This window comes from Microcaecilia unicolor, chromosome 5, assembly GCF_901765095.1.
Source record: "Microcaecilia unicolor chromosome 5, aMicUni1.1, whole genome shotgun sequence".
Taxonomy (NCBI): Eukaryota; Metazoa; Chordata; class Amphibia; order Gymnophiona; family Siphonopidae; genus Microcaecilia; species Microcaecilia unicolor.
This window is the reverse complement of record NC_044035.1, coordinates 82,005,665-82,030,697: the sequence shown is the minus strand read 5'-3', so window position 1 is coordinate 82,030,697 and position 25,033 is coordinate 82,005,665. Positions and strand designations below refer to the sequence as shown.

The 25,033-nt window shown below is 41.2% G+C and overlaps 1 protein-coding gene across 1 annotated transcript in view; it reads left to right on the top strand.

Moving 5' to 3' along the window:
- HECTD2 (HECT domain E3 ubiquitin protein ligase 2) overlaps positions 1–25,033 on the top strand; it is a 137,203-nt gene that overhangs the window by 2,748 nt on the left and 109,422 nt on the right. The window contains exons 2-4 of the mRNA XM_030204820.1: positions 5,433–5,562; positions 9,622–9,760; positions 15,664–15,766. Of these exons, the coding sequence (XP_030060680.1) occupies positions 5,433–5,562; positions 9,622–9,760; positions 15,664–15,766 (372 nt within the window). The remainder of the gene's footprint in view (positions 1–5,432; positions 5,563–9,621; positions 9,761–15,663; positions 15,767–25,033) is intronic.

The window sequence follows — 25,033 nt, the reverse complement described above, 5'->3', positions numbered from 1 at the left end:
TATGGGGATTTCAAGAACCTAACTCAGGATCTCTGGTCTCCCCAGCTTGCAGGCACAGATGTTTTTTAAGGAAAGCATAGGTTTACTGTCTCTAACAAACTTTTTGTGACACGCCCCCCTCCTTTGGTAACACACTGATTGAGAAGCAGTGCTCTAAAATATAAAACTGGTATTACTGCCCCAAATCTCCCACCCCCCCCCCAAATCTCCTACCACGTCTCTTATATTACTGCAAACAGCCAGGTCTTAGATTGTCTCCAAAACTGTAAAAGATCTGTAACAGCTCGCAGCTCTTCAGGCAATTTATTCCATAAAACAGAATCTACACAGAAAAAGAAGTGTGTTCTTTTTCCATTCACCAGGGCCGTGCCTGCCTTCCCTGCCTCCCGCTCACTTGCAAAATCTTTTACCTGAAGTTGCGATTCTCCTATCTCCCCTGTCCTCCTTTTCATGGCAAACTGGAAGTGAAAGCAACAAAGCAACACAGCCTATTCACTGAGGCAGGCAGGCTCTTCAAGTTATTTGAGAGAATGCAACCAGATTGCTATATATGTTTTGCTTTGGGGATAACTCCTCACTCAGGGTGAGCTTCAGAGCTTGAACAGCATTCAAATTAAAGAGAACCTGAAATTTTAAAAGTGCTAAAAATAAGATTTAAAAGTATTTGCATTAAATCTAATTGCAGAATTCAGGTGCTGGGAGTCTGTACTTGGTTGTCATATGCTCAGATTTGTTTAAATCATATGCAAATTAGTCCATTTTTGGGAGGTTCTCATTTGCATATTTATGGATAAAAATGATGGAAATGTTTACAGCCTTAATGTTAGGTCATGGCTCTGATCAAAAGTGTGAAGTTTGATCCAAAAACGAAGGGGTTATCTAGTGTTTTTGACTAAAAATTCCCATTACAGTGTCTGTATGTTAATCTGCATTCAAATAGAGCTCTCTGATTGGATGATCAGCTTCTGTTAGAAATTTGCCGGGAAGGGAACAGAGTGAAACAGCAACTGACCGTCGGTTTGGCCAAGAGAGACATGCAGCTGTGAGTTCCTGTATGTGTTGACTGAAATTATAAAAGAGTGCCTGATTATGTGGTAAATGAGAAAATATGAATGAAAAGAGGTTGGTGGAGATTAAAGTTTGAGGTTTCTCTAGTGAGAAAAGGATCTGAATATTTCAGGATTACTTGAGGTTTATGAAGAATAGAAAAGGGTGAATTTCAGTTTAAGAGTGTTTAAATCCTATAAGCTATATAAAGGCTAGGTAGATTTAAGTGACTGTAAGCAAGGAAACCTTAATATTTGATCTGAAATAAATATTTGATCTGAGATAGTTGATCAGAGATAAATGTTTGATCTGAATTATATCCTTTGGTGCAAAGGAGATTAGAAAAAGAATCTTTGGAAACTAAGAGGACTTTGCTCACATTTTGAATTAGCATTCCTATTTTGAGTTGGAAATCTTTGAAGTGTTATGAAAATACATTTTGCTTTAATGAAATTGCTAAACTTTAGAGTCAGAGACTTATCAATGAGGGATACATACAGTGCTATTTTTTCCTGAGGTCCGGCTTACTTGCCTGCTCCCTTCTGTTCCTGCTCTGCTAGACGGAGGGGAGGGGGGGCGCCAACTGAAAGTCTGCAGGGGGCACCAGAGACCCTAGGCACGGCTCTGCCTTTCACCATTATACATCCAGGAATATTCAGTAGGCCCTTCTAAGACAATCTTTATAAGGCCTTTTTCAACCCGTGCTGCTGAATACTTGCCATCAATGTAGCAGATGCTAGTCCAATATTTTAAATACCAAAACTGAAATTTTAAAATCAGAGCTCCACTGTACTGGCAACCAATGACTCTCCTTCAACTCAGGTTGAACATGCTTCCACAATTTTTGTTTGTTTGTTTTCAGTTTAAAATCTACCAGGCTTAGTTTTGTTTACTTTTAATTTCTTTTGGAAGTGGAAGGAAGTCCGTGTAAGCCTGTAAGTGATGGTACTGAGAAAGAAAGGCGTGCGAGTCAGAGTAAACCCAAATGTGAAATCGCATATTGGCATCTGTTTTCCCTGCTTAAATATAAGCCTTTCAAGTGAAAAAAAATTGAGGAGCCTATATTTAAAGGTGCAGAAGAAAGGTACTGATGTGTGCTTCACTTCGCATGCGCACAAGAGCTGCACTTACTTTGAAACTCATGTGTGCATGCATTCCTCTCCCTTCTTCTTATAGTGTTCATATAATTTCAGTACCATTCTTTGATAGACGGGGCGGAGTAAAAATCTGATGACTAGCTTGTTCAGCCTACTGTTTTTTTTTTTTAATTTTTAATTTTTTTTTTTACCAGTCCTAGCCCTGGCCCGCAACCAACAAATAAGTGTGTGCTCCCATCTCTACAGCACTGGGTGTACACTAAGCAGCAGCCTAGTCACGTATACAACCAGGGGGGTTGCACAATTTCACTCTTGTTCTCATTATTCTTACATTTTTAAGTGATCAGTTGGTTAGATTGTTGTAATGGTTGTTCCATAAGATTAAAACAGCGATTGCAGATTCTTACAAAACACTTCTGTTAGATTTGATTTTTCAAGCAAAGAAGTTAGAGTATCTTCTCTCTCAAGAAACCTTCACTGGTTGTTTATAGAGACTCATATAAAATTTAAACTCTGCACCATGATCTTTGGGATTTTACATGGAGTATGTCCACCACCGCTTTATATGAAAATGGTTTTATACCATTGTGATCACAAATCTTTATGCTGTAAGTCTTTTTTTTTTTTCATCAGTTAAGCAGGTTTGGTATGAACTGATACACAGCCTTTATTTTTTTAAAATAAGCCACTGTAATCTGGAATGTGCTACCAACAGATATTAAATTGGAAGTGAATTATGTAAAATTTAGGAAAAAAATAAAACTTGTTTAACAAATATCTTATACAATAATATTGAATTTAATTTTTTTAATTGTGTCTTCTGCTTGGCTAATTCTTTATGATCCTTAGTGAACCACTTATGTGGAATTTTGTGGAATATAAATGCAACTTCAAGTCAAATATTTCTGTCACTGAGCAAACAGCTAAGCTGTGGAATTTAATTCCAGAGGACAGGGTAAAAACAGTAACATAGTTGGGTTTAGAAAGGTTCATGAAGGAAAAAGTCCATAAGCCATTATTAGCCAGGTAAACTTGGGGAAAGCCGCTCCTTATCCATGGGTGTAAGCAAGAAAGATTGGATCTATTCTCTGTGATCAACCAAGATACTTGTGATCTGGATTAGATTGTTAGAGACAGGATTCTGGGCTTAATGGACCTTCAGTTTTATCCAGTGTGACATTTCATATGCTCTTATGACTAAATAATGAGTACACCTAGAACTTAATATTTGAAATTCTCTGCTGTTTTGATAGCCATCAGTTGAGCTGGCCCTCATTTATTCTAAATCCCAAAATATGTTCTCTAGGGACTGGGGAGAAGTTCTGCAGCAGCTACATGAGTGATCAGGAGAGACATACTACACGCCAATAGCATTTGTGAATGATGCTGGATTAACTGTATAGAAACAGTATGGGGTAATTATGTTTACTGTGATGAAACTTATAACAAAAATGGAAAGCAGAAGAACACAGAAAATCAAAACATAAAAAGGAATTATAATTAACAAGGAAAATAATTTTAACTGCTGATCAGCCGTCATAAAGGAGAAGAGCTTCCTTTAACCCTGTACCTTTTCTTTAATATAGTATTATTGTTTCTACCAGACCTGTCCAGAACCAATAGGTTATGTTTGTCAATCAGCAGGTGGGAAACAGAGCCAGTCAGACTTGAGCTCTACTCTTTATTGGGCATGCCGGTCTGTATTGCTCTGTCTCTAGTTGATAGACTTACTGTGTAGAACTTCCCAGCTATTCTGGAGAGTTCTACTCCTGGCCGAGTTGGAGAACTGGATTGTCAGTTGAGTGATGGAGTTCTTTTGTGTAGAATAGAAATTTCCAATGAAGGAAGTCTCCAGAGGAGTCTGGGCTTATTCCTCCTCTTATTTGAGCCTCAGATGCTTGAGCCATTTGGCTGTTCTCCCCCACCCCCCACCCCCACTTTTCTCTTGCAACTTTGGTTTTGGAAAAAAAATGAACCAGCAATTTTTTTCTGATAGCAGCAGTACCAGAACTCGGAGGGGATTCAGCTGGGAGCAACCTTCTTTGTGGGGGAGGGGGTTGGTAAGTGAGTACCTTGCTTTGATGATAGAAATCCTGAAGCAGTTCCTCAGGCTATTATTTGTAATTGATTCTGTGGTCAAGCTCTTCAGGCTTGTAGCATGGACCTCTTCTGTGCACGCAATACATACAAATGTGCAGCACTGGTGCTATGAGGAGTAGAATCAGTTTCTGAATGGGGAAAGAGGTGTACTCGCTGTGAGGGGCTCTGGGTCATATCGGGACAATGTGTTTGTTGTTCTGTGTCTGCAACAAGGTCAGAAAGAGATGGTATTCCAGCAGGGGGTCAGTTGCCTTCCTTGGACAGTTTCTCTTTGGCAGCAGAAACAATTCTTGTTGGAAAGATATGATGTCATAGAGCTTTATGCGGTGAGATTATAGTCTGTGTTTAAATTCAGTATTTCTATAGCCCATTTAGGGGGTCAGTGATCGTTGAATATTTGCCTATACATATGTCCCATAATAAAATGTGAAAAATTCTTTACTACATAGATCTTGCATTTCTTTTAAATGTGCTTTAAATTTGCTAGTTTTAAAATGGGCATTTCAACATAGAAGACCAAAACATGGCTAGATTTGCATGCCAGTGATGCTGTAATAAAGTGCTATGTATTTTCAAGGTCAAACTTCCAAAAATGTGTATATTTTTAAAAATAATTCCAAAATGTTTGTAGATTGTTCTGTTACGATCCTCCCATAAAGGCCATGTTTGTGGAGTAATCTTTAATTTTTTATTATCCTGCTAGTCTATTCCAGACCAGTAAGTTGTGTCCCCTTACCAGCAGATGGAGGTAGACATACTGAACTGTTCCACTGACATCACTGATATAAGGAGCTGGTGCAACCTGGAACCCTTCAGCATTTCTCTATCCACAGCAGTTGATGTAGGTTGGACTGGTGCAGTAGGTTACAGGCTTGACTTCCCAGAGTGCAGTCCATGACCTACATGATTGAGTACCTTGATTGGTGTAGATCCTGGTGTTCAGGCCAGTCATTTGGAATATTCATGATCTTATGCAGTTTCATAGAAGTTGAAGACCTTTTTTTTTTTTTTTTGTTGCTTAGACAAGCTTTTAACCTAAAACCTGGTAATGATCTCAAAACATGAGGAAAGAATTGTTGTTGGCTACCTTTTGTATTGATCTTATCATTCTTGTAATTCAGATGAGTGAAATCACTTTTACAATAATATGTCAGACAATGCTGAAATAATGGCTTGTTTTTATTATAGGTAGCAGAAAGAGGTGCCAGAGGCCAGGTTTCCACATTCAGCAGTTTCATTTCATCTATCAACCAGAAGAAAGAAGCAGCTGGAAACAGAAACTCACCCACACAAATTCTTATACCTAACAGCAAACATGGTAAAGTAATAACAGAGACTGATATGTTTATTTTAAACCACTTTAAACCTTGGAGAGTCTAGAAATATTTTGGATAAATAAATATATAGAACTTGAGTCTGCAAAAAGGTGCGAAAATGTGGGATACAATTGTAACAAATAAAATAAAACTTCACACCTTAAAATAACAATACTCAGTTTTGCTCTGATTAATTCTTTCATTTCCAAGTTTCCCAACAAATAAGGAGACATCCTTCTGAAATACAGCTGCCAGCATACTCGCATTCCAAATTTTAGAAGTTTCTATTAGCTGCAAAGTTATCAAGGAAAAGAAAATAAGATGATACCTTTTTTATTGGACATAACTTAATACATTTCTTGATTAGCTTTCGAAGGTTGCTCTTCTTCCTCAGATCGGAAATAAGCAAAGATTTGCTTATTTCCGATCTGAGGAAGAAGGGCAACCTTCGAAAGCTAATCAAGAAATGTATTAAGTTATGTCCAATAAAAAAGGTATCATCTTATTTTCTTTTCCTTGACAACCTTAAGAGTGGACTAACACGGCTACCACACTCCTCTACTATTAGCTGCAATAAAGCTGGAAAGCTTTTTCAAGGCACCACTGCAGATGTACTGGGTAGAAAAAATACTTCTAGAACTCAGCATGGCCAGGAGAAAAATAGTTAAAAATTAGAAAAAGCTAAAGGGCAAGGGGGGGGGGGGGCACATATAAAAACGTAACAATGAAAATTACAACATAAAAATGTGAAACACTAAAATAAAAGCAGAATGCAATATATTCAAAACATTACAAAAAATAATTTTTGCTGGCCCTTCTATTGAAATAAGCAGGGGCAGATTTGAGCAACTATTTAAAAAAACAACAACAAAATAAAACGCCCAACGCTTTTCAATTTGCTCCTAACCAAACCCAATTTCTATTGACACTTCAATGAAGGCAATATTTTCCTCCTCTCAATGCCGCTACCATACTGTGGTTATACATTTGAAACATTCTAAATCTTATTCAATTTTTAATTCCTTTAATCAGACCTGGGAAGTGACTTTTTTCACATGAGTTACTCTGCTCTGTCTCATTACTCGCTTAAATCTTCATCAGTTCTCCATTGATTTTCTTTAACATCTCTATCTCAAACTTAAATGTTTTGTATTAATAAACATAAGCATTAAGTTAACTCAGCTCAAAATCCCTTGACAGGATTTTTGCCAACATGGGCCATGTTTCACCTATGCTGCTTCAGGGCATGGTCCTAAGGGAATATAAAAATATTTATTAAAACCTTCAATTTAAATCCCTTCTTTTAATGCTAACTAAATGTGCCTGTGAAATTTCTCCTCCTCTGAGGACAAGCAGGCCTATAATTCTCACAAGTGGGATAACGTGATCTGTGTTGCCCAGTTCCAAGCTTATATCAAGCTAACAAGAGCTTTTGTGGAGTAAGGGATTTGCTGCACTGCCTTGCTGCCCACTACAAGAGCGCAGGACTACCAGTTTTTTTTTTTTTTTTTTTTTTACTGCAGTGGGGAGTGGACACATCATTTTCTTTCACTCCTCACAGCACGGTTTGGAAGAGCTTTTTTGAAGTGACTTTCGGCATTTTAGCGCTGAGCTTTTTTTTTTCTTGTTTCCATGTTCAGGTTCTCCCTTTTCCCTTTATTTTTTTGGCTATTTTTTCCCCCCACGTTTAAGTTTACTTTCTTTTTCCATGTCTCTAGTCCGCATTTAGGCCTTGACTTTGGTCACGTTCTCCCTTTTCTTTTTTCTCTGGTACATGGCCCTTTTTTTCAGCACCATTGAGTCGTTTGATTTGACCACAGAAGTTTTTCCTTCCATATCCACAAAGGTTCCCAGTGCAGTAGGCTTCAGGTGAAGACCAAGAAGCATTGGCATCGATCCCCCTTGATGCACAGTGCTGGGAGCTCCAGGACACCGAGGGATTTGGCACCTGAGATGTGTCCGCACCAGGAGGACCGCTCCCCCTCCATACAAGAGATGCTGGTGTGAAGGTCTCCATGCATTCCCATCTCAACATCAGACGTTCTGCAGGCTAACTCTGAGCCGGTGCCCTGCCTTTCCTGGTGTCATCCCTCAATGAACACATCTGGGAATTGGTCCCAGAACTGCTGGCTGGCTTCATTCAACTGAGTGCATCGGCATTGAGGCTGCTTGTGCCTGCCATGCCTCTAGTTGCAGCCCCGCTTGGCCCTCAGCCTGCAGTGAGATCTTTGACACTGGTGTGACATGCAGTCCAGGTGTCTGCTGCCACCCAAGCCAGTACTCCCTTGACGTCAGTGGAGGAAGCTTTGCCAGAGTTGATGCAGGAGCCAACTCTTTGATGCCCCACTCGGGGACAGGGCTTCTCTAGGTCAAGGCAGACTCATGCACTAAAAATATATATATTTATTTTTTTGCTGAGTGGCCATTTCTACGGTAATCAGCACATCCGCATTACCGCGTGCTAACTGATTAGTGCAGGATAAGTACATGAGTCCTTACCACCTACATAGTAGGTGGCAGTAAGGACTCATGTTTGTCTGTTTATTAAAAGGTTTGATATCCCGCTATTTTTGATTGCAAGTCATAGCAGCTAACAATTTAAAAATAAAATTAAAAATAGAAAAGAATGCCAGAGTAAAACAGGAAAGCAGAAGATGAGTTAACAAGAACAATTCATACATACTCTGTAGAGGTCTAGGAGCATGTACTGAGCTGTTGAGACAGACAGACCAACATGTAACCCAAAAACATCACAGTGGTGGTTTGAAAATGTTATCAAACAAATATAATTTCAATTTCAACAAAACCTTAAACTTAGGAAATGATAGTTCGGATTGGATAAAAGTGGGAAGGGAATTCTAGAGTGAGATTTATTTTTTCTAGTACACTCTATTTATTGGTATCTTTTTACCATGCACTCTACATACCTTGACATTTATTTTTATTCATTTTTATTTTGTGGTTTCTGTCTTGTAGTCTATCTTCTCACTAACATGTTCACGGCACCATTTATATCAGTCTCTTACCCCTTGCATCACTTTCTTGTCTGTTATATTTCACCTTATTTAATTCATTTCACATTGTTTTTCATAAATATAGATTTACATATTTTATGTTTACACAATTATGTTTATTCTTATTTATTCATATATTATGACATAGCTGTGACCCCTGGGGAAGGCACAACAGCTGACACAGACCATGTCGGGTCCAGGTGGCTCATGTGACTTTTTAAGGAGAATAAATCTTTTGGAAGATATCTGACTTCTGTTCGTTTCTTTGGAATATTCTTCCACCCTGTTCACTATTTGAATTCTGTAGAAGGACTTTTTTGCCCTTTTTGCCGCCGTTTAGAAAATTGGGTATTTTAACTCTTTTTTTTGTTGTTGTTGTTGTTACATTTGTACCCCGCGCTTTCCCACTCATGGCAGGCTCAATGCGGCTTACATGGGGCAATGGAGGGTTAAGTGACTTGTCCAGAGTCACAAGGAGCTGCCTGTGCCTGAAGTGGGAATCGAACTCAGTTCCTCAGTTCCCCAGGACCAAAGTCCACCACCCTAACCACTAGGCCACTCTGCCACCCAATAGCCTCAAGGCTATTTTTAGTGCAGCTCTGTAAAAGGACCTTTAGGCATGGTTTTCTTTCTAAGATGTCACAATAGGATATGACTAGTAGTGTCTATGTTCATCCTTAACTGTAAAAGAACTGAACTGTTAGATGTAAGGCAATGTGTGTCTTTCTACAGTAAGGCCTGAACAACCTTCTTCAGAGTTAGATTAGCATGAATAACTAGTTAGTGATGGTCTTTTTGTGTCAACCAAATCCTCTGTTGTAATGTCGCTGTTTGTGCACTCTAGTTATTTGTAGAGTAGCTGATGTTTTTGAGGATTTTGACATAGATTAATTCCTTTTAATCAACACTTTAAAAGCAGTAACATTTGCACATACAAATTAATGTTTTAGAAAAACAATTATAAGCACCATGAATATGTAAAAAAAAAATAGATGATTTATTTAACTGAAAACATTTATGACACAATGTTTTTCTTGTCTCAAATAGTAAGAGAGCTGCCACCAATTTGTATTGAAGGAAAACAAAAACAGCACATTTCCACAGACTTGTTGCCACCAGAAATGAAAGCTTTGATTCCTTCAGAACCTACAGTCCCTATTCATACCAAAACTGTGAGAGAATTTCAGTAAGTTGGCGTATTTAAATTTCATTTTTTTTCATAAAAATATATATTTGTTGGAAAAGCAAAGAAATATATGTTTCTCTGACATTTTGTGTGTTCACTAGAATTAGAAACGTTGGTTTCAAGAGTTAGAAATTGTCAGTCTCTCTATATCTAGATTACTGGTTTTTGTCCCTTAAATACAGCCTCACTGTCTCACCCTTTACCTGTTCTCTATGGTCTCCAGCAACATTCTATGCCAAGAAGAATTTTACTTCCTGGAAACCTAGCACTTTCTTTATGGCCCTGCAAGAGGGCACTGGCTGATGTCATCTCTTCTTGTCTGGTAGTATATAAGGGAGTTCCTGTCTCCCAGCCAGTGCCTTTGAAACAGGTCCCCTAGAATTGTCTAGTGTATGTTGTAACCTTGTTTGTTTGTCTCCAGCTACTGCCTGTGTCTTGTTCTAGCTTTGCTCCTGCTCCATGTTCTAGCCTTGTTCCTGCCTCACTCCAGCCCTTTCTTCAGTCCAGCCTTGCCTGGGTGCCTTGCCCTCCACCAGTCGGGGCCTAACCAGCCCTCGGGTTGGCTAGGTAGCATCAACTTGGCTGTGGCCCAAGGGCTCACCATGAGTCATGATGGATTGCAAAGGCCATGAGCTCAGGCGAGTCACCTGCCCTGCAGCTGCTCCAGCAACTGACTTTCCTTCAGCATCTGTCAGGTTCAGTTAAATATCTGACTATCTGCCTGGGTCACCTCCAGGATCTTGCTCAGGAGGTTCAGCTACAATGTTCTCAACTTTGACATGTTTGATAAAGCATTAACCCATCAATCTAGTTCCTTCTAAGTATCTCCTGATCCTTCCATGTGATATTCCAGCACTTAAATCCACAAAGTTGCCTTTCTAAAAAGATGCTTGTTTTGGCACTCCAATATTGCCAAAGTAAATAGAGATTTCATGGAGAGCCTGTCAGGAGAGAGATAACCTTTGGTCAATTAATGAAATCTGATCATTTGAAAACTGTACATGAGTTCCTCCAAGAGTATAATACTATATACTATTACTATATACTATGTAAGCCGCATTGAACCTGCTAATGAGTGGGAAAGCGCGGGGTATAATGTTACAAATAAATAATCACCGTTAGCGACATTACTTCAGGGCTCTCCAGGAATTGCATAGTTTGAAAACTTCTGACCATTTTGAGAATGATTGATTAGGTGCTGGAGAATGTTAAGTTACTTTGGAAGTACTCTCCATAGCAACTCAGTTGTCTGTTTTTTCTACTCAGCTGAACAGAGAAGAAGAAAACGCCCTAATGCTCAGCACTAATGAGATGCAAATATAGGCACGCTCATAGCTTTGAGCATTAAGGAGTTCAGCGGGAGGATTCTGCTTAGTACATGCACAGAAGAGTTCAATGGTAAGCTTAGATCCTGTGTGCATGCGCCTGATAAAACCCAAACGTGAAGCACACATTGGTGTCTTGTTTTCTGCAGCATAAATATAAGCGTTTTAAATTTTTTTTCTGGATGCTTGTATTTAGATGTGTGTTTATTTATTTTTTTAACATGGCTTCTTTAAATTTAGACACAGGACAAGAATGTCAATGTATGCTTCACATTTGGGTCTACTGTTTCTCACAACCAGCACTCAAGGGCTTCCTTCTGCTACCAAAAGCAATCAAAACTGGTAGATTTTACAGAAAGAAACGTGAGAATCATGGGAAATCCATTCTTACAATACCCTAAAGCCTTCTTGGACCTAGTGTTATTGTTTTATAGCGATAAGATAAATTTGTTTCAGGCACTCTCTTCTGATCATTGGGGAGGAATAGAAAGTGACCTCATTTAAATAAGCTTGACTACATTTGCATGCTCTCTGCACTATGGCCTAGCGTGCTCATTGTTTGCTGCATTAGACCCCTCTGATTATTCTGCACTGGTAAATGCAGCACTAGTATGGCACTAATGGCCTCTAGCACCCACATTTACTTTGATCATTGGCACCTCGGTTACCGGAGTTGCTTCCCTTTATCATGTCACTAGCCATAGATGTGCAGGTACTGAATTAATCCAGGTAGTGAAAATGGAGGCATGTGATTCTCCGCAAATCCAAGAGAACAGGAATAGCCTCCACGGAGAATCAAAACAAAACAGCAAAAGTAGAGGCTGACAAATGTACAAACCAATAGGGAGATAATATCAAAAACAGTTTATTCAGAATATTCATATCAAAGACTCGACACGATTCGTGTTTCGGCGCCAAAGCGCCTGTCTCAGGGGTCACAAACAACTTAAGTTGTCAGCCTCTACTTTTGCTGTTTTTGGCATGTGATTCTCCACCATGATGGGCGAATTTGGAGTTCCTTAATTCAGGGGTCCTTTTACTAAAAGTGACCGAAAAGTGACCTGCACTGGTGTAGACGTGTATTGGATGTGAGCAGGTCCACTTTTCAGCGCACCTGCAAAGAAGGCCTTTTTAGGGAGGGGGGCAGAAATGAATATGCAACAAAATGAAAATTGGTACGTGTCCATTTTGGGCCTGAGACCTTACCGCCACTCATTCACTTAGCGGTAAGGTATCATGCATTAACCGGGCGGTATTGTCAGCGCATGTACAATGCTGATTACCGTACGGTTAGCGCCACATGCTGGAAAATAAAATATATACTGGGCAGTAGTTCTGAATTGGTTTAGTAAAAGGGCCCCTCAGTCTACTTTGTCTGCCTCCATTATGCAAACTTTTCTTAAATGGCACATTGTACTGAGTAGATCCTGGTGACGGCATCTAAAAGTGCTAAATGAAGGTATACCTGTTGGAGGAGCTCTTGTACAGTTCTAAAATTATCAGATCTCATTAATTGACCAAGGATGCCAATACCTCTGTCCTGGAAAAAGAAGAAAATTGGTGGCCTAGAAAGATTTTTTAAAAATTAAAAAAAAATTGGTAGAAATAACAAAACATTACCATAACCTTAACAGAAATAAAGGTCTCAAACATAAACAAAGCTCATTCATACAAGGTAAGTAGAGCTCAGAGGATCTTCTGAGACTCAAATGCTACAATAACATAATCAACCTAAAATCTGAGCCCCTGGACTGGGTTAGAACCGCCATCATATGAAAAGACCTGTATTGTGCAGTAACTCTGAACAAGATCCACACAACAGATGACATTGTGGGGGTGGAAGATGCTTTCTGTGGGATTTCCTGACGACCAGACAGATTACATCTACAGGGAAACCACCAGTGTATACTGATCCACACCAAGGCACCCCACCACAACTTACCAGACAAGGAATGGTTAAAAGAATGAAACAATCTGGTGATAATTCAGGTAGACAAAGGGGATGGTAACCATGGTGATGGATCCTGAAGATTGTTTTATTTAAAAACATCTTGACATGCAGCCAAACAACCTGCTCCAGGAGATCAGCAGGAAAGTAACAAACTGGATCAACAATTCCACCTGTATTGAAGCAGAGGAAGTTTGAAATGGAGCAGCCACTTGACCCCCAGATTTTAAAGCATACCCAAGATTCACAATCTGGATGCCCCACTAGGACCCATCATGAGTACAATTAACTCACCCTTTAGCATATCATCTGGCTGGGGAATTAAGACCCTCTAACAGATGTCATCTCTTCCAACAACAGACTTCACCTAAGTGATGCAGACCTCCTCATAAGCTTCAACATCATCTCCCTCTTCTCCAAAGTCCTGGTAAATGAAACAATCCGGGTTAAGCACTGAAAATAGGAGACACACAGTCTCCTGTCAGAGTGTGGGCTAGCCTAGCAGAGTTCTGTCTATTCACAGTCTTCTTTCATCTCCAAGGACAATGCTACCCTCAGACAGTAGTGGTCAAAATACTTATGGGATCACTTGAATCAGCCTTACTGAATAGTGCCAGACTTAATTAAGCCCAACCTTTGGGTCCCTATGTTGATGATAACAATTGTCATTTGACCCCCATAGCCTTGAAAACCTGAATGAGTTTCTGACAGCCCTAAACAGCAGTAATTCAAAGATCAGGTTCACCATAGAGATTGTATATATATGGCCGCCCTTGCTGTCAGTAAAATACAGGTCAATGGCTCAGGCTAAAGAGCTAGGCCTCTACAAGCAAATGGCTCATAATAAAGAGCTAGGCTTCTCTTAAAAATCTAAAGTCATCTCTGATACAAACTACATTTTTCTGCAGCACAAGCTGAACTGAGTTCTCAGGGAGCTGGCACGGGAAGGGGTCCTTTGCTCTTATAAACATGCCTGGGACTGGCATCGGTGAAGAGTCATGAAAGATGTTTTGGGCTAATGAAAGTAGATAAAGGGGTAGATGTATGTAGTTAGAGAGTACACAGAGGGAGGGGGGAGCTAAGAATAGCTGAGAAGAGCAGAGTGACCGATGAAGTCATCTCGCCAGCTGTGCTTTGCACCCCTTTTGTGTATAGTTAGAACCTGGGACCTAATGAAGTCACCCTTATCGGTTCTTTATCAACTGATAAGGGATAGCAAGTTCTGCTGACAAAGCTGGATCCCATTGGAATCCATTGGGTTGAGACAGTATAAAGGAAGCACCCCGAGAGGTGTAAGATGCAGAGGCAGATACAGACGGAGATGCAGATGCTGATGGAGGAGAAAGACAGAGCACCACCGAGAGCTGGTGTGTCTTGTGATTCTGTTCCACTGTATGATTGACTGAATTGCTGGTATCCTCATTATTGGGTAATGTATCAATGCTAATTAATACTAATAAACTATATCTCTTTAACTAATTAAAACTGGGTTCCTCTTTAATTACAGACTTAGCTACGGCTGAATCTGTACCGAACTACCATGAGCAGATTCAAGGTTGGGAAAGCTAGATATTTGAAGGGCATATGTAACTTTGCCCAGAGAGAGGAGATGGGCCACTGCTTCCGCTGCCTGAGTAGCAAAGGCAGATTCTAAGAAAATAAACAAGATTAAGAATGACGGATGTCCCCTCTTTCTAGAAGATTTAGTAAAGCAGCAGACAGATGGAAGCCTGGGACCCACTGTATACAGAAAAGTACTAACACCAAAAACTATCTACTTGTGAGTTCCCATCACCACCAGACACAAACTGCAAAAGATAACATACATTAGGTGAAAAACCTCCTTGATAACTACTGGAAGCATTCTCTGGAGTTTTGAAGGGTGGTCATGCCACTAAAAGGGACAAAGTTTGCCTTAACACATTAATGGCTCAATTTGATAACACAGAATGCAGTTAGCTACACTTCAGGTGATGTGAAATATTCTGCTTTATTTGTGTAATTGACAGTTAATGCATGGTAACAATTCATGTGTTAATTGTAAGACACAGCTATTTATTCCCTGTTCATTCCCCTCTCCTGATTGATATCCCTGTCTTAGTGCAAGCTAATTCCCATGTTGGAACAGCTAACAGTTAGTAAATAGGTTCCTCAGAGGGTTTGTGACATACCAGTTCCATAGTTTTGGGTAGACTCCATGCCAATAGAGGAACAACATTTGCGCATTTGACTGTGGGCTGTTGGTGAACTTGCCATTTGTCGTGGTTTTGAAATGTAAATATAAATTACATTATGGGGGGGGGGGGGCGGTTGCTGTTTATCATAAACCGCCTACAAGCTCAAAATTTGTAGGTCCTTTGTCATAAGTTAATGTTCTGAGGCCAGGATTATCTCGTATAGAAGACAAGATGATTTAATGATTTGTTGTGACAGATCTAGTTATCTTAAGGTTCTTTTTGCCAAATATGCAACATGGGGGTGCACTTAAGAGCCTCACCATGCTGGTTGTATAGATGTAAATATTAGCAGTTAAAATAAGTGAGTATATATGATTTTTATTCACTTGGTTTCTGTATCACGTTATTTAGTTCTTTCTGTATATATGATATTTGTTTCTGGTTTTATTCTAGGGAAGATATAGATAAAGCTAGATCATCAGGAGACTGGAAAGCTGTACATTATTTTTATTTGACAACATTTGATTCATTCCTGGAATTAAATGCCACATTCAAGGTACAAAACAAAATGCTTTTTCTCTAGCATCTGTCTTTAGTATATACAAACAGAAATAAAACCATAACCAAACAAATCCATAAATGTTTGTTTTAGTCTCTTATGGGGTCCTTTTACTAAGGTGCGCTAACGATTAGCACCCACTAATTCTGGGGGTCTTCTCATTTAACGCATGCTAATCATTAGTGCATGCTCTAAATCCATTAGCACACCTTAATAAAAGGACCCCTTAATATACTGCCTTTCAGAGGACATGAGTAAAGCTGTTTACAAAACTAAAATTAAGTAGGAAAGGAACTACAATAAACCATCAGCAAGTCAGGAGAGGAAAATAGAGAAAAGAGGGGAATAAAGTAAAGGAAAACAAAAGCTTAAACAAAAGGTCACTGGCAATGCAGTCATAGAACTGTAGCTGGTTTAGGAACTATTTTGATGTGGTCCTTAGTGGAATGCAGAACTTGGTGCAAGAGGCAGCAGTTCTGAATCTACTTGGCAACAGTGATCACAACATGATTGAATCTGAGTTAATAGCTAGAGTAAAAACACTTAGGGCTCCTTTTACAAAACGGCGCTACCGATTAGCAGAACGCTGAATGTGGAAAAGCCCATTCAATTCCCATGAGCTTCTTTGCATTCAGCACATGTTAATTGGTAGCGCTGCTTTGTAAAAGGAGCCCTTAAGAAATCTACTGTATCAGCTATCGATAGCAAGAGTAGTTTGTATACATCACTCTGGCAGTTGTAAGGACTCCACTTCTATAATAGTGTTAGTGCTGGGTTTTTTTTTTTAAAGAAGATGCTGTCAACAGTGTCGCTGACATTCATACACTTGTCTGCCAGTTTATACCACAGGATAGCCCCTGAGGCAGCCCTTTTTGGACGAAACACCTCCAGTGTTGGGCGATGCAAGGAGTTTTGCTATTTGCATGAATAAAGTTTGTATATCTCTATCACTAATCTGCTATTATTTCCACCTTGGAGTTTGCGGATCAATTGCCTTTCTGTTTTTTGGGCCAAACCCTTTCTGGTCAGACCAATGTAAGGTGCATTATGGTAATCCAGTCTTGATGATATGGCATGCACTACTGTGACAACTTGCCTCTTAATATAAGCAGAGAGGCAGCATAGTTGTTGCAAATGATAGAAGCAGCTCTTTGATAGTTGCTTGGATTTGGGGGATCACTGTAAGTGTTGAATGTTTTATATAATTGGAAATGCCTATTTCCTCTTCATCTATACTAGACCAGTCCAGCACCAATGGGTAGTGTCCATCTACCAGCGGAAGGAGACAGAGAAACAAAGTAGTTCTGAGTAAGTCTCCCCTCGAGGGTATTGTACAGCGTAGAATGTTCAGTATTTTCTCTGTCTCTTGATGGATGGATTGTGCAGCTCGTGGATGCATGTTAACTCCTGTACCGGTTGTCTGGGTACCAGTTGAGCAGGGGGTTACTGCTGGTCTGATTGGGCTCATTTCTGGATGCCTGAGCCAGGATGATACCCGAAGGTTCTGGGTCCCTCATCTCCTAGTTAAGTGACACCCGGTGATGCCGGGTTCCCCCCTTCTAGTGGCATTCCAATCCTGTGTTGTAGCTATAGTGGTACGATGAGGCTATGTTTTATAGTCTGATTTGACCTTCAATGTGTTGTCTCACTGACAAGTATGTCTTTCATTGAAGTAAATGGTATATGTATTTTAGCTCAAGCTCTCTGTGTTTCGTGTTGCTGGGCAATGGTCACCTTTTTCTTTGAGCCGTCAAGTTCTGGAGCATTTATTTTTGTTCCATCTTGTATAGGATCACATTTGGCGCCTTTTTAGTACTGGTCAGTTTTGTTTTTGCTGGGACTGCTTGTTCTTTTCAGCCAGAATACATTTTCTTTTCCATTCAGTTCTCTCCTCAGGGAAAACTGGGAAGTATTTTTCTCTCGCAGCACAGCTACTGGTGTGCTGCTGTCAGGCTCCGCTATGTTTAAAAATAAAAATCATTGAGAAACATTTCTCCTTTATGGCTGCTTTCTGGCATATACTGATTTCACTGGCCTAGTGAGTGCCTTTGTAGTTTTTACTTCTCTCGGATATTGTCATTACACATATTATAATGCCTCTGCGTTGCTCCATGGTGTGACCACACCTCAAATACTACGCGGAATTCTAGTCACCGCATCTCAAAAAAGATATAGCACAATTTAAAAAAAAGTACAAGGAAGGGCGATGAAAATGTTAAAGGGGATGGAACAACCTCCTTATGAAGAAAGGCTAAAGTGACTAGGGCTGTTTATCATGGAGAAGACAACTGAGGGGAGATATGATAGAGGTCTATAAAATACTGAGTAGAGTGGAACGGGTAGTCCAAAAAACACTAGGACTAGGGGGCATGCAATGAAGGTACTAAATAGTAAATTTAAAACCAATCGGAGAAAATATTTCTTCACTCAACATTTAAGCAGTTAATTTAGCAGGCTTTTAAAAAAAGTCTGGCTAATTTCCTGTAATAAAACTCCGTAAGCCATTATTTAAGATGGAGTTGGTAAAATCCATTGCTTATTTCTAGGATAAGCAGCACAAAATCTGCCTTACTCTGTTGGGATCTTGCCAGAGACTTGTAAACTGGATTGGCCACTGTTGGAAACAAAACACTAGGCTTGATGGACCTTTGGTCTATCCCAGTATGGCAACACTTTTATGTTCTTAATGTTATATGGTTAGTAATCTCCTGTCTTATGGACAGGCAGCTCTTTTGTTCAGCGCATACTATCCTCAGGTGAGCTTTAGGCAGTGGTGTGCTGGTAAATGTTTAACAGGCTCTCTCTCCGGGCCACCTCTGCGTCCCCAGTCCACATCTGAGCCCCCCCCCCCAAATTGCAGAGCTGGCTGTAGCCGGGGAGAGAGCCTGGGGGGGGGGGCAATGCATTACTCCAGGAAAAAAAAAATTAAATGATCCCAGGTTCCAATCTAATTCATGTTTAATGTGTGATAAAATGCCGTAAATAAGTAAATAAATATAAACTTTTAATGTTGAGCACCTGATTCTCAAAATGGATATATTCCAAACACTATAATGAAAATAAACATGATTTTTTTTCTACCTTTGTTGTCTGTTGATTTTGTTTTTCTGATCATGCTGGCCCAGTATCCGATGCTGCTGCTATCTGTCCTCTTAACTCTGTTTCCAGGGCTTCCTTTCCATTTATTTCTTTACTTTTCGCCTTTCTTCTTCATTTCTTGCCCTACATCCGTAAGTAAAAGCTGGGTCCTACTCCGCAGACTTGACTGTCCAGTGGATCCAGCTTCTGCCTATTTTCTTCATCCATGTGCAGTTTTTCTCCTCTCTTCCTTTTCCCTCATCTCATCTCCTTCCTCACTGTTCCATCCCCTCCATCCATTTCCAGCATTTCTTCTCTCTCCCTTCCCTCTCCTCCATCCATGTCCAGCGACTCCTCTTCCCCCCTGCCCTCCCCTCCATCCACTCATGTCCAACGACTCTCCTCTTCCCCCCCCTGCTCTTCCCTCCAGCGATTCTCTTCACTCCCCTGATTACCTCCGTCGAAGTGGCCGCGTTATTGAAAGCCCTGCCCTTCTCTAGCCTTCCCTTCGAGTTTGTTCCCTCAGAGTCCTGCCCTCGCAGAAAGAGGAAATGACATCAGAAGGCGGGTCTCTGAGGGAACAAACTTGAAGGGAAGACTAGAGATGGGCATGGCTTTCAATGACTTGGCCGCTTCGACGGAGGTAATCAAGGGAGCAAGGAGAATCGCTGGGTATGGGTGGATGGAGGGGGGGGCAAGGGAGCTAGGAGAATCGCTGGATGGCGCAGGCAAACGAGGGCAGTGGTGGGAGGTGAGGTAAATGGGGTAATAAGCATGGCTTGTGGTACCCTCCTGCCATGCTTACCTCGTTAACCGGAGCCGGCTCGCCCTGCAGAACAACCGGCTCACAAGATGTTAAAAAATTTAACAACCGGCTCGTGCGAGCCGGCTCCAGCACACCACTGGCTTTAGGACAGTATCTTCCTGAGCTGCATACTAGCAAAGTAACTTTTGTTGTCACAGCCACAATATCTGCTCTGTGTGTGTGTGGGGAGGTGGGGTGCTCGTCCTGTGGTGGGATATTGTAACAATCTGTAATGCAGTTTCTAGCAGTCTCCTAAACTTTGCAATATTCTGTTGGGTTGTATAATGGCAGCAGCTTGGTGGGCTGTCTAGGGACAGCCTCCTCAGCTGCTTGCAGGTGGTGACCCTTGTGCTGCCTACTGCGCTGCCCACGGATGGCAGTCTCCTGGGTTCCATTCTGGTAGAATCAGGAGTTGTATAGTCTCATAAGTCTGCTGGGCTATATCGTGAAAGCGGTTCTCTGGCCTGCTTATTGGTGACTATTCCCTGGGCTGTATTATGGAAACTGCATCCAAGTCTGCATTTTGGATGCAGCATCCTAGCTTGCATTCTGGAGAAGGTCTCATAAGTTGCAACAGCAAACTCCAGAGCTGCCTAGTGGCAGCAACCTTATGGCCTGGATGATGTCGATCCCTACAGTACAGTATGGAGCAGTCTTCTTGGGGTTCCTTCATTGGTCAGTAGCGCCAGGCTCTTGAGGACCTAGAGGAAGTTTTTCCTTGGCTGTCTGGTGGCAACACCCATCAGCTACCTCAAGGCAGCAGTCTCCTTGACCACCTAGTGCAGCAGAATTTTCAGTTGCCTAGTGTCTGTAGCCTCCTCTGCTGCCTGATACCAGCACCCTCTTTGACTGTTTAGTGTCAATGACCTCTTCGGTTGCCTATCGCCAGTGGCCTCAGTGGCTCTATGGTGTCAGCAGTCTTTTTGACCACCTAGTGCAGTAGCCTCATTGGCTTCCCAATGTCTGTAGCCTCGTCACCCACTTAGTGCCACCTAGTACTGGAAGCCTCGCTTACTGGCTAGGGGTGGCAGCCTCTGCGGCTCCACAGGGCCGGCAGCTGCCTTGGTAGTGTGCTCAAAAAGGAAGGGATGAATTTTGGTGATATAGAGAAAGAAAACAGGTTTTAGCAGTCTGTTAGATAAGATAAAGAGAGAGAGGAGTTAATTCTGATCCCAAGGTTACGAGCTGATGAGACGGAGAGAATGAGTGTTATCCATAGAGGTAGAGAATGGGGAAGCAGAGAGGTGGCTGTCTTTGTGGTGCTGTGCCATTTCTCTTGTAGAATGCACAATAGCACAGTTTCTGTATGTGGCACTCTAGTATCTCCAACAGTTTTTATAATACACTGGGGACATACTTCCTCCTGTGGGGTACAGTTGGTGGTCTCGCAGATGCTGCCACCTTAATTTTCTGGCTGCAGTTCTGTCATCTTATTTGTTACAAATATTTTCCAGGAATGAAACTGGAATGTATTATGCAACTCAAATGCCACTTCTGTTGCTTTACCCAGTGTAAGGTATATCACAGCTCCCCCAGGATGACTGCATGACCTTTCCAAACGGTAGCTGTTTTTTCTCCTGACAGGCTCAAAAAAAATGGTAGATGCAGTCAGATCACCTGTGCTTCTTAATCTGAGGCATATTGGGGCCTGGTAGCAGCCACAAATCTACCCATCAAGCGGCATCCTTCGAGGTCGCATCAGCTTATTCCCTTCTCTCCTTTTCATTTGGATGTCCAGGATTGAGAGAGTTTTGATTGTGGGCCACTGTTCATTTCCATGGTGTAGAATGCAGTAGTTGCATGCATGGTTTTCGCTCTCTCCACTCAACCGAAACTGCGCTTACTAAAGTCTCCAATGACCTATTACTGGCTAAATCCAGAGGTCAATATTCCATCCTCATTCTTCTTGATCTTTCCGCTGCTTTTGACACTGTCGATCACAGCATACTTCTCGATACCCTGTCCTCACTTGGATTCCAGGGCTCTGTCCTTTCCTGGTTCTCTTCCTACCTCTCCCTCCGCACCTTTAGTGTTCACTCTGGTGGATCCTCTTCTACTTCTATTCCTCTGCCTGTCGGCGTACCTCAGGGTTCTGTTCTTGGTCCCCTCCTCTTTTCTATCTACACTTCTTCCCTTGGTTCATTAATCTCATCCCATGGCTTTTCCTACCATCTCTATGCTGATGACTCCCAAATCTACCTTTCTACCCCTGATATCTCACCTTGCATCCAAACCAAAGTTTCAGCGTGCTTGTCTGACATTGCAGTCTGGATGTCTCAATGCCACCTGAAATTAAATATGACCAAAACCGAGCTTCTCATTTTCCCCCCCAAACCCACCTCCCCGCTCCCCCCGTTTTCTATTTCTGTTGATGGCTCTCTCATTCTCCCTGTCTCCTCAGCTCAAAACCTTGGGGTCATCTTTGACTCTTCTCTCTCCTTCTCTGCTCATATCCAGCAGATCGCCAAGACCTGTCGTTTCTTTCTTTACAACATCCGTAAAATCCGCCCCTTTCTTTCCGAGCACTCTACCAAAACCCTCATCCACACCCTTGTCACCTCTCATTTAGACTACTGCAATCTGATTTTTGCTGGCCTCCCACTTAGTCAGCTCTCCCCTCTCCAGTCGGTTCAAAACTCTGCTGCCCGTCTCATCTTCCGCCAGGGTCGCTTTACTCATACTACCCCTCTCCTCAAGACCCTTCACTGGCTCCCTATCCGTTTTTGCATCCTGTTCAAACTTCTTCTACTAACCTATAAATGTACTCACTCTGCTACTCCCCAGTATCTCTCCACACTCGTCCTTCCCTACACCCCTTCCCATGCACTCCGCTCCATGGATAAATCCTTCTTATCTGTTCCCTTCTCCACTACTGCCAACTCCAGACTTCGCGCCTTCTGTCTCGCTGCACCCTATGCCTGGAATAAACTTCTGAGCCCCTACATCTTGCCCCATCCTTGGCCACCTTTAAATCTAGACTGAAAGCCCACCTCTTTAACCACTTGTAACCACTCGCCTCCACCTACCCTCCTCTCTTCCTTCCCGTTCACATTAATTGATTTGATTTGCTTACTTTATTTATTTTTTGTCTATTAGATTGTAAGCTCTTTGAGCAGGGACTGTCTTTATTCTATGTTTGTGCAGCGCTGCGTATGCCTTGTAGCGCTATAGAAATAAATAGTAGTAGTAGTAGTTAAGGCAGCATAGATTGGCATGACTTTGGTCTAAGAAATGCAGTTGTGGCAGCAGCTGCTTCTGCATGCTCAGCTATAGCTGTAGAAGTCACAGCTTCAAGAATGAATCTCAATGCAGTGTTTGTATCAGTTGCCTTGGTGGCACCCTCTGAATTTTTCCATTAATGCAGGGGCCCCCATGAATGTTGCCAGTTACCCTGATTGGTTTTGGGTGCAAGCACCTGTCTATTTGCTATCTTTTATAGCTGCAGTCCATGAAACTCCCATCAGTTTTCTGGCTTCTGTTATGTATTGTCTGTTATGCCGACAGGTATAGAGTCCTTACAATCATTTGCTGCTGCATTTTTTTTTAAATATGTATATCATCTTCATTAAGGAAAGTAAGAGAACCAGCAGTACAAGAAGAAGTAAATTTGTTTTTAGAAGTAACAATTTAACCCCCCACCCCCCGCAGAATCCAACACAACATCTCCAGACTTGGTGGTTTTTTATCCAAGTCTAGAGAACACCCGGAGGGTGGGTCTGAACAATATCAACAGTTCAAGGTTCAACTCTGTATTCTATGTGACATGACAGTCCAAAAAGGCTCCCAAATCAGCTGAAATTTCTTCCAGCGACCTGGATGGCCCCAGCCCAACTTGTGGCTTCCAATATCAACATAGTATTAACCAAATTGAGCCATTGCATCAAAGTAGGAGCATCCAGGCTCATCCACTACACCAAGTGTCTGGCCAGAAGAAGCAGGTGGAACAATAAAATTAGTTTACTGTGTTAGGCCTAATAAAAACTTAATCAGTATAATCATCAAACAAAAAAAAATCTGAGGTTGTAGAGGTAAACGAAACTGAAAAATATAATGCACCTTAGAAGTAACTTTCTACCAGAAGCACTGAGCGGGCAATACCAGAACCATATGGCCCAATGTGGCATCTGCTTGCAAGTATTTCAAACATTGGCTATTCTGAGCAAGCCCCATCTGAAAGGCTTGCTTAGGTGAAATGTAAGTACGAAATAAAAATTATTTGCTGTTCCCGATGGATTACTGAGGTCAACTTAACAAGAGGCTTGCACATCAGTTTCTTAAACAAGTTTGCTGAGACCTCAATTGCCAAGTCTGGAGCCCATGCATTCGCCCTTATCTGGAAGTGCAATGGTGGAAGCCCTCAAAACTTTGTAGTAATAAGAAACACATAGGGTAATGGAACCTCCCAATAAGAAATCTCTTGCACATGATCAGTTTCCTCCTCAGTCAGAGCAGAGATGGATAAAGATGAAACATAATGCCTCAATGACAAATAGAAGAAAGAATCCGCTGGAGAGAGATCATAATTTATTGATTTATTTACCACCATTTTGAAAGAATTCACTCAAGGCGGTGTACAGTAAGAATAGATCAAACATGAGCAATAAGAAATTAAAGCAGTAAAAATATTTGAACAATAATACAAAGTACGGCATGGTATACTACTTGCAATGACAACATGATATGTACTAGAACATTATAATTGGTAGTATACAATTGGGTGAAAGGAAGCAGTTTCCCATCATCATCAAGGTAGTGTTGCAATAGATGAAGCTTCTTGGCTCCCCAAACATTAAAAGATCTACTGGCCAGGCCAACTGGAAAGTCACAATTGCCCTGCAGGGGCAGCCATGCTGTCACTTTAAAATTCAATTCTTTAACTTACATAACCACACCCAAACCTTGTGCAAGGGAACTTTAAGACAACTACTCAACAGATTTTGGCAAATATTAGGAGTGGCATGAAGTACATAATTAGGAGACAAAGAGGCTATAAGCCCCTTCTCATAACCGAGTATAGCAATCAGTATTTTTTAACCAATCAGTGATATGCTGGAGATGACAGGCTCAATTTGTAGACATCAAAGTCTGGCAGAGCCACACCTTTGTCGGAGTGCATATGTTTATAAATCTAGTTTTATGACCCTTCCAAAGAAATTTCTGAACCAATCATTAAAGCTGTAATTTGTTCTTCTTATCCAATATTAATGGAATAGTTTGGGGAAAACATAAAGTCATTTTAGCAGGATGACCATGTGAAAAAAATGCCATATGACGCAGGAATGACAAAGGCAGTGAAGACCAATTGGTCAGCAAGGTTGTAGTAAAAAGTAAGATGGGTTTAAGATTGACCTCGCGTAACTTGTTCAATTAAGCTTGCTGCT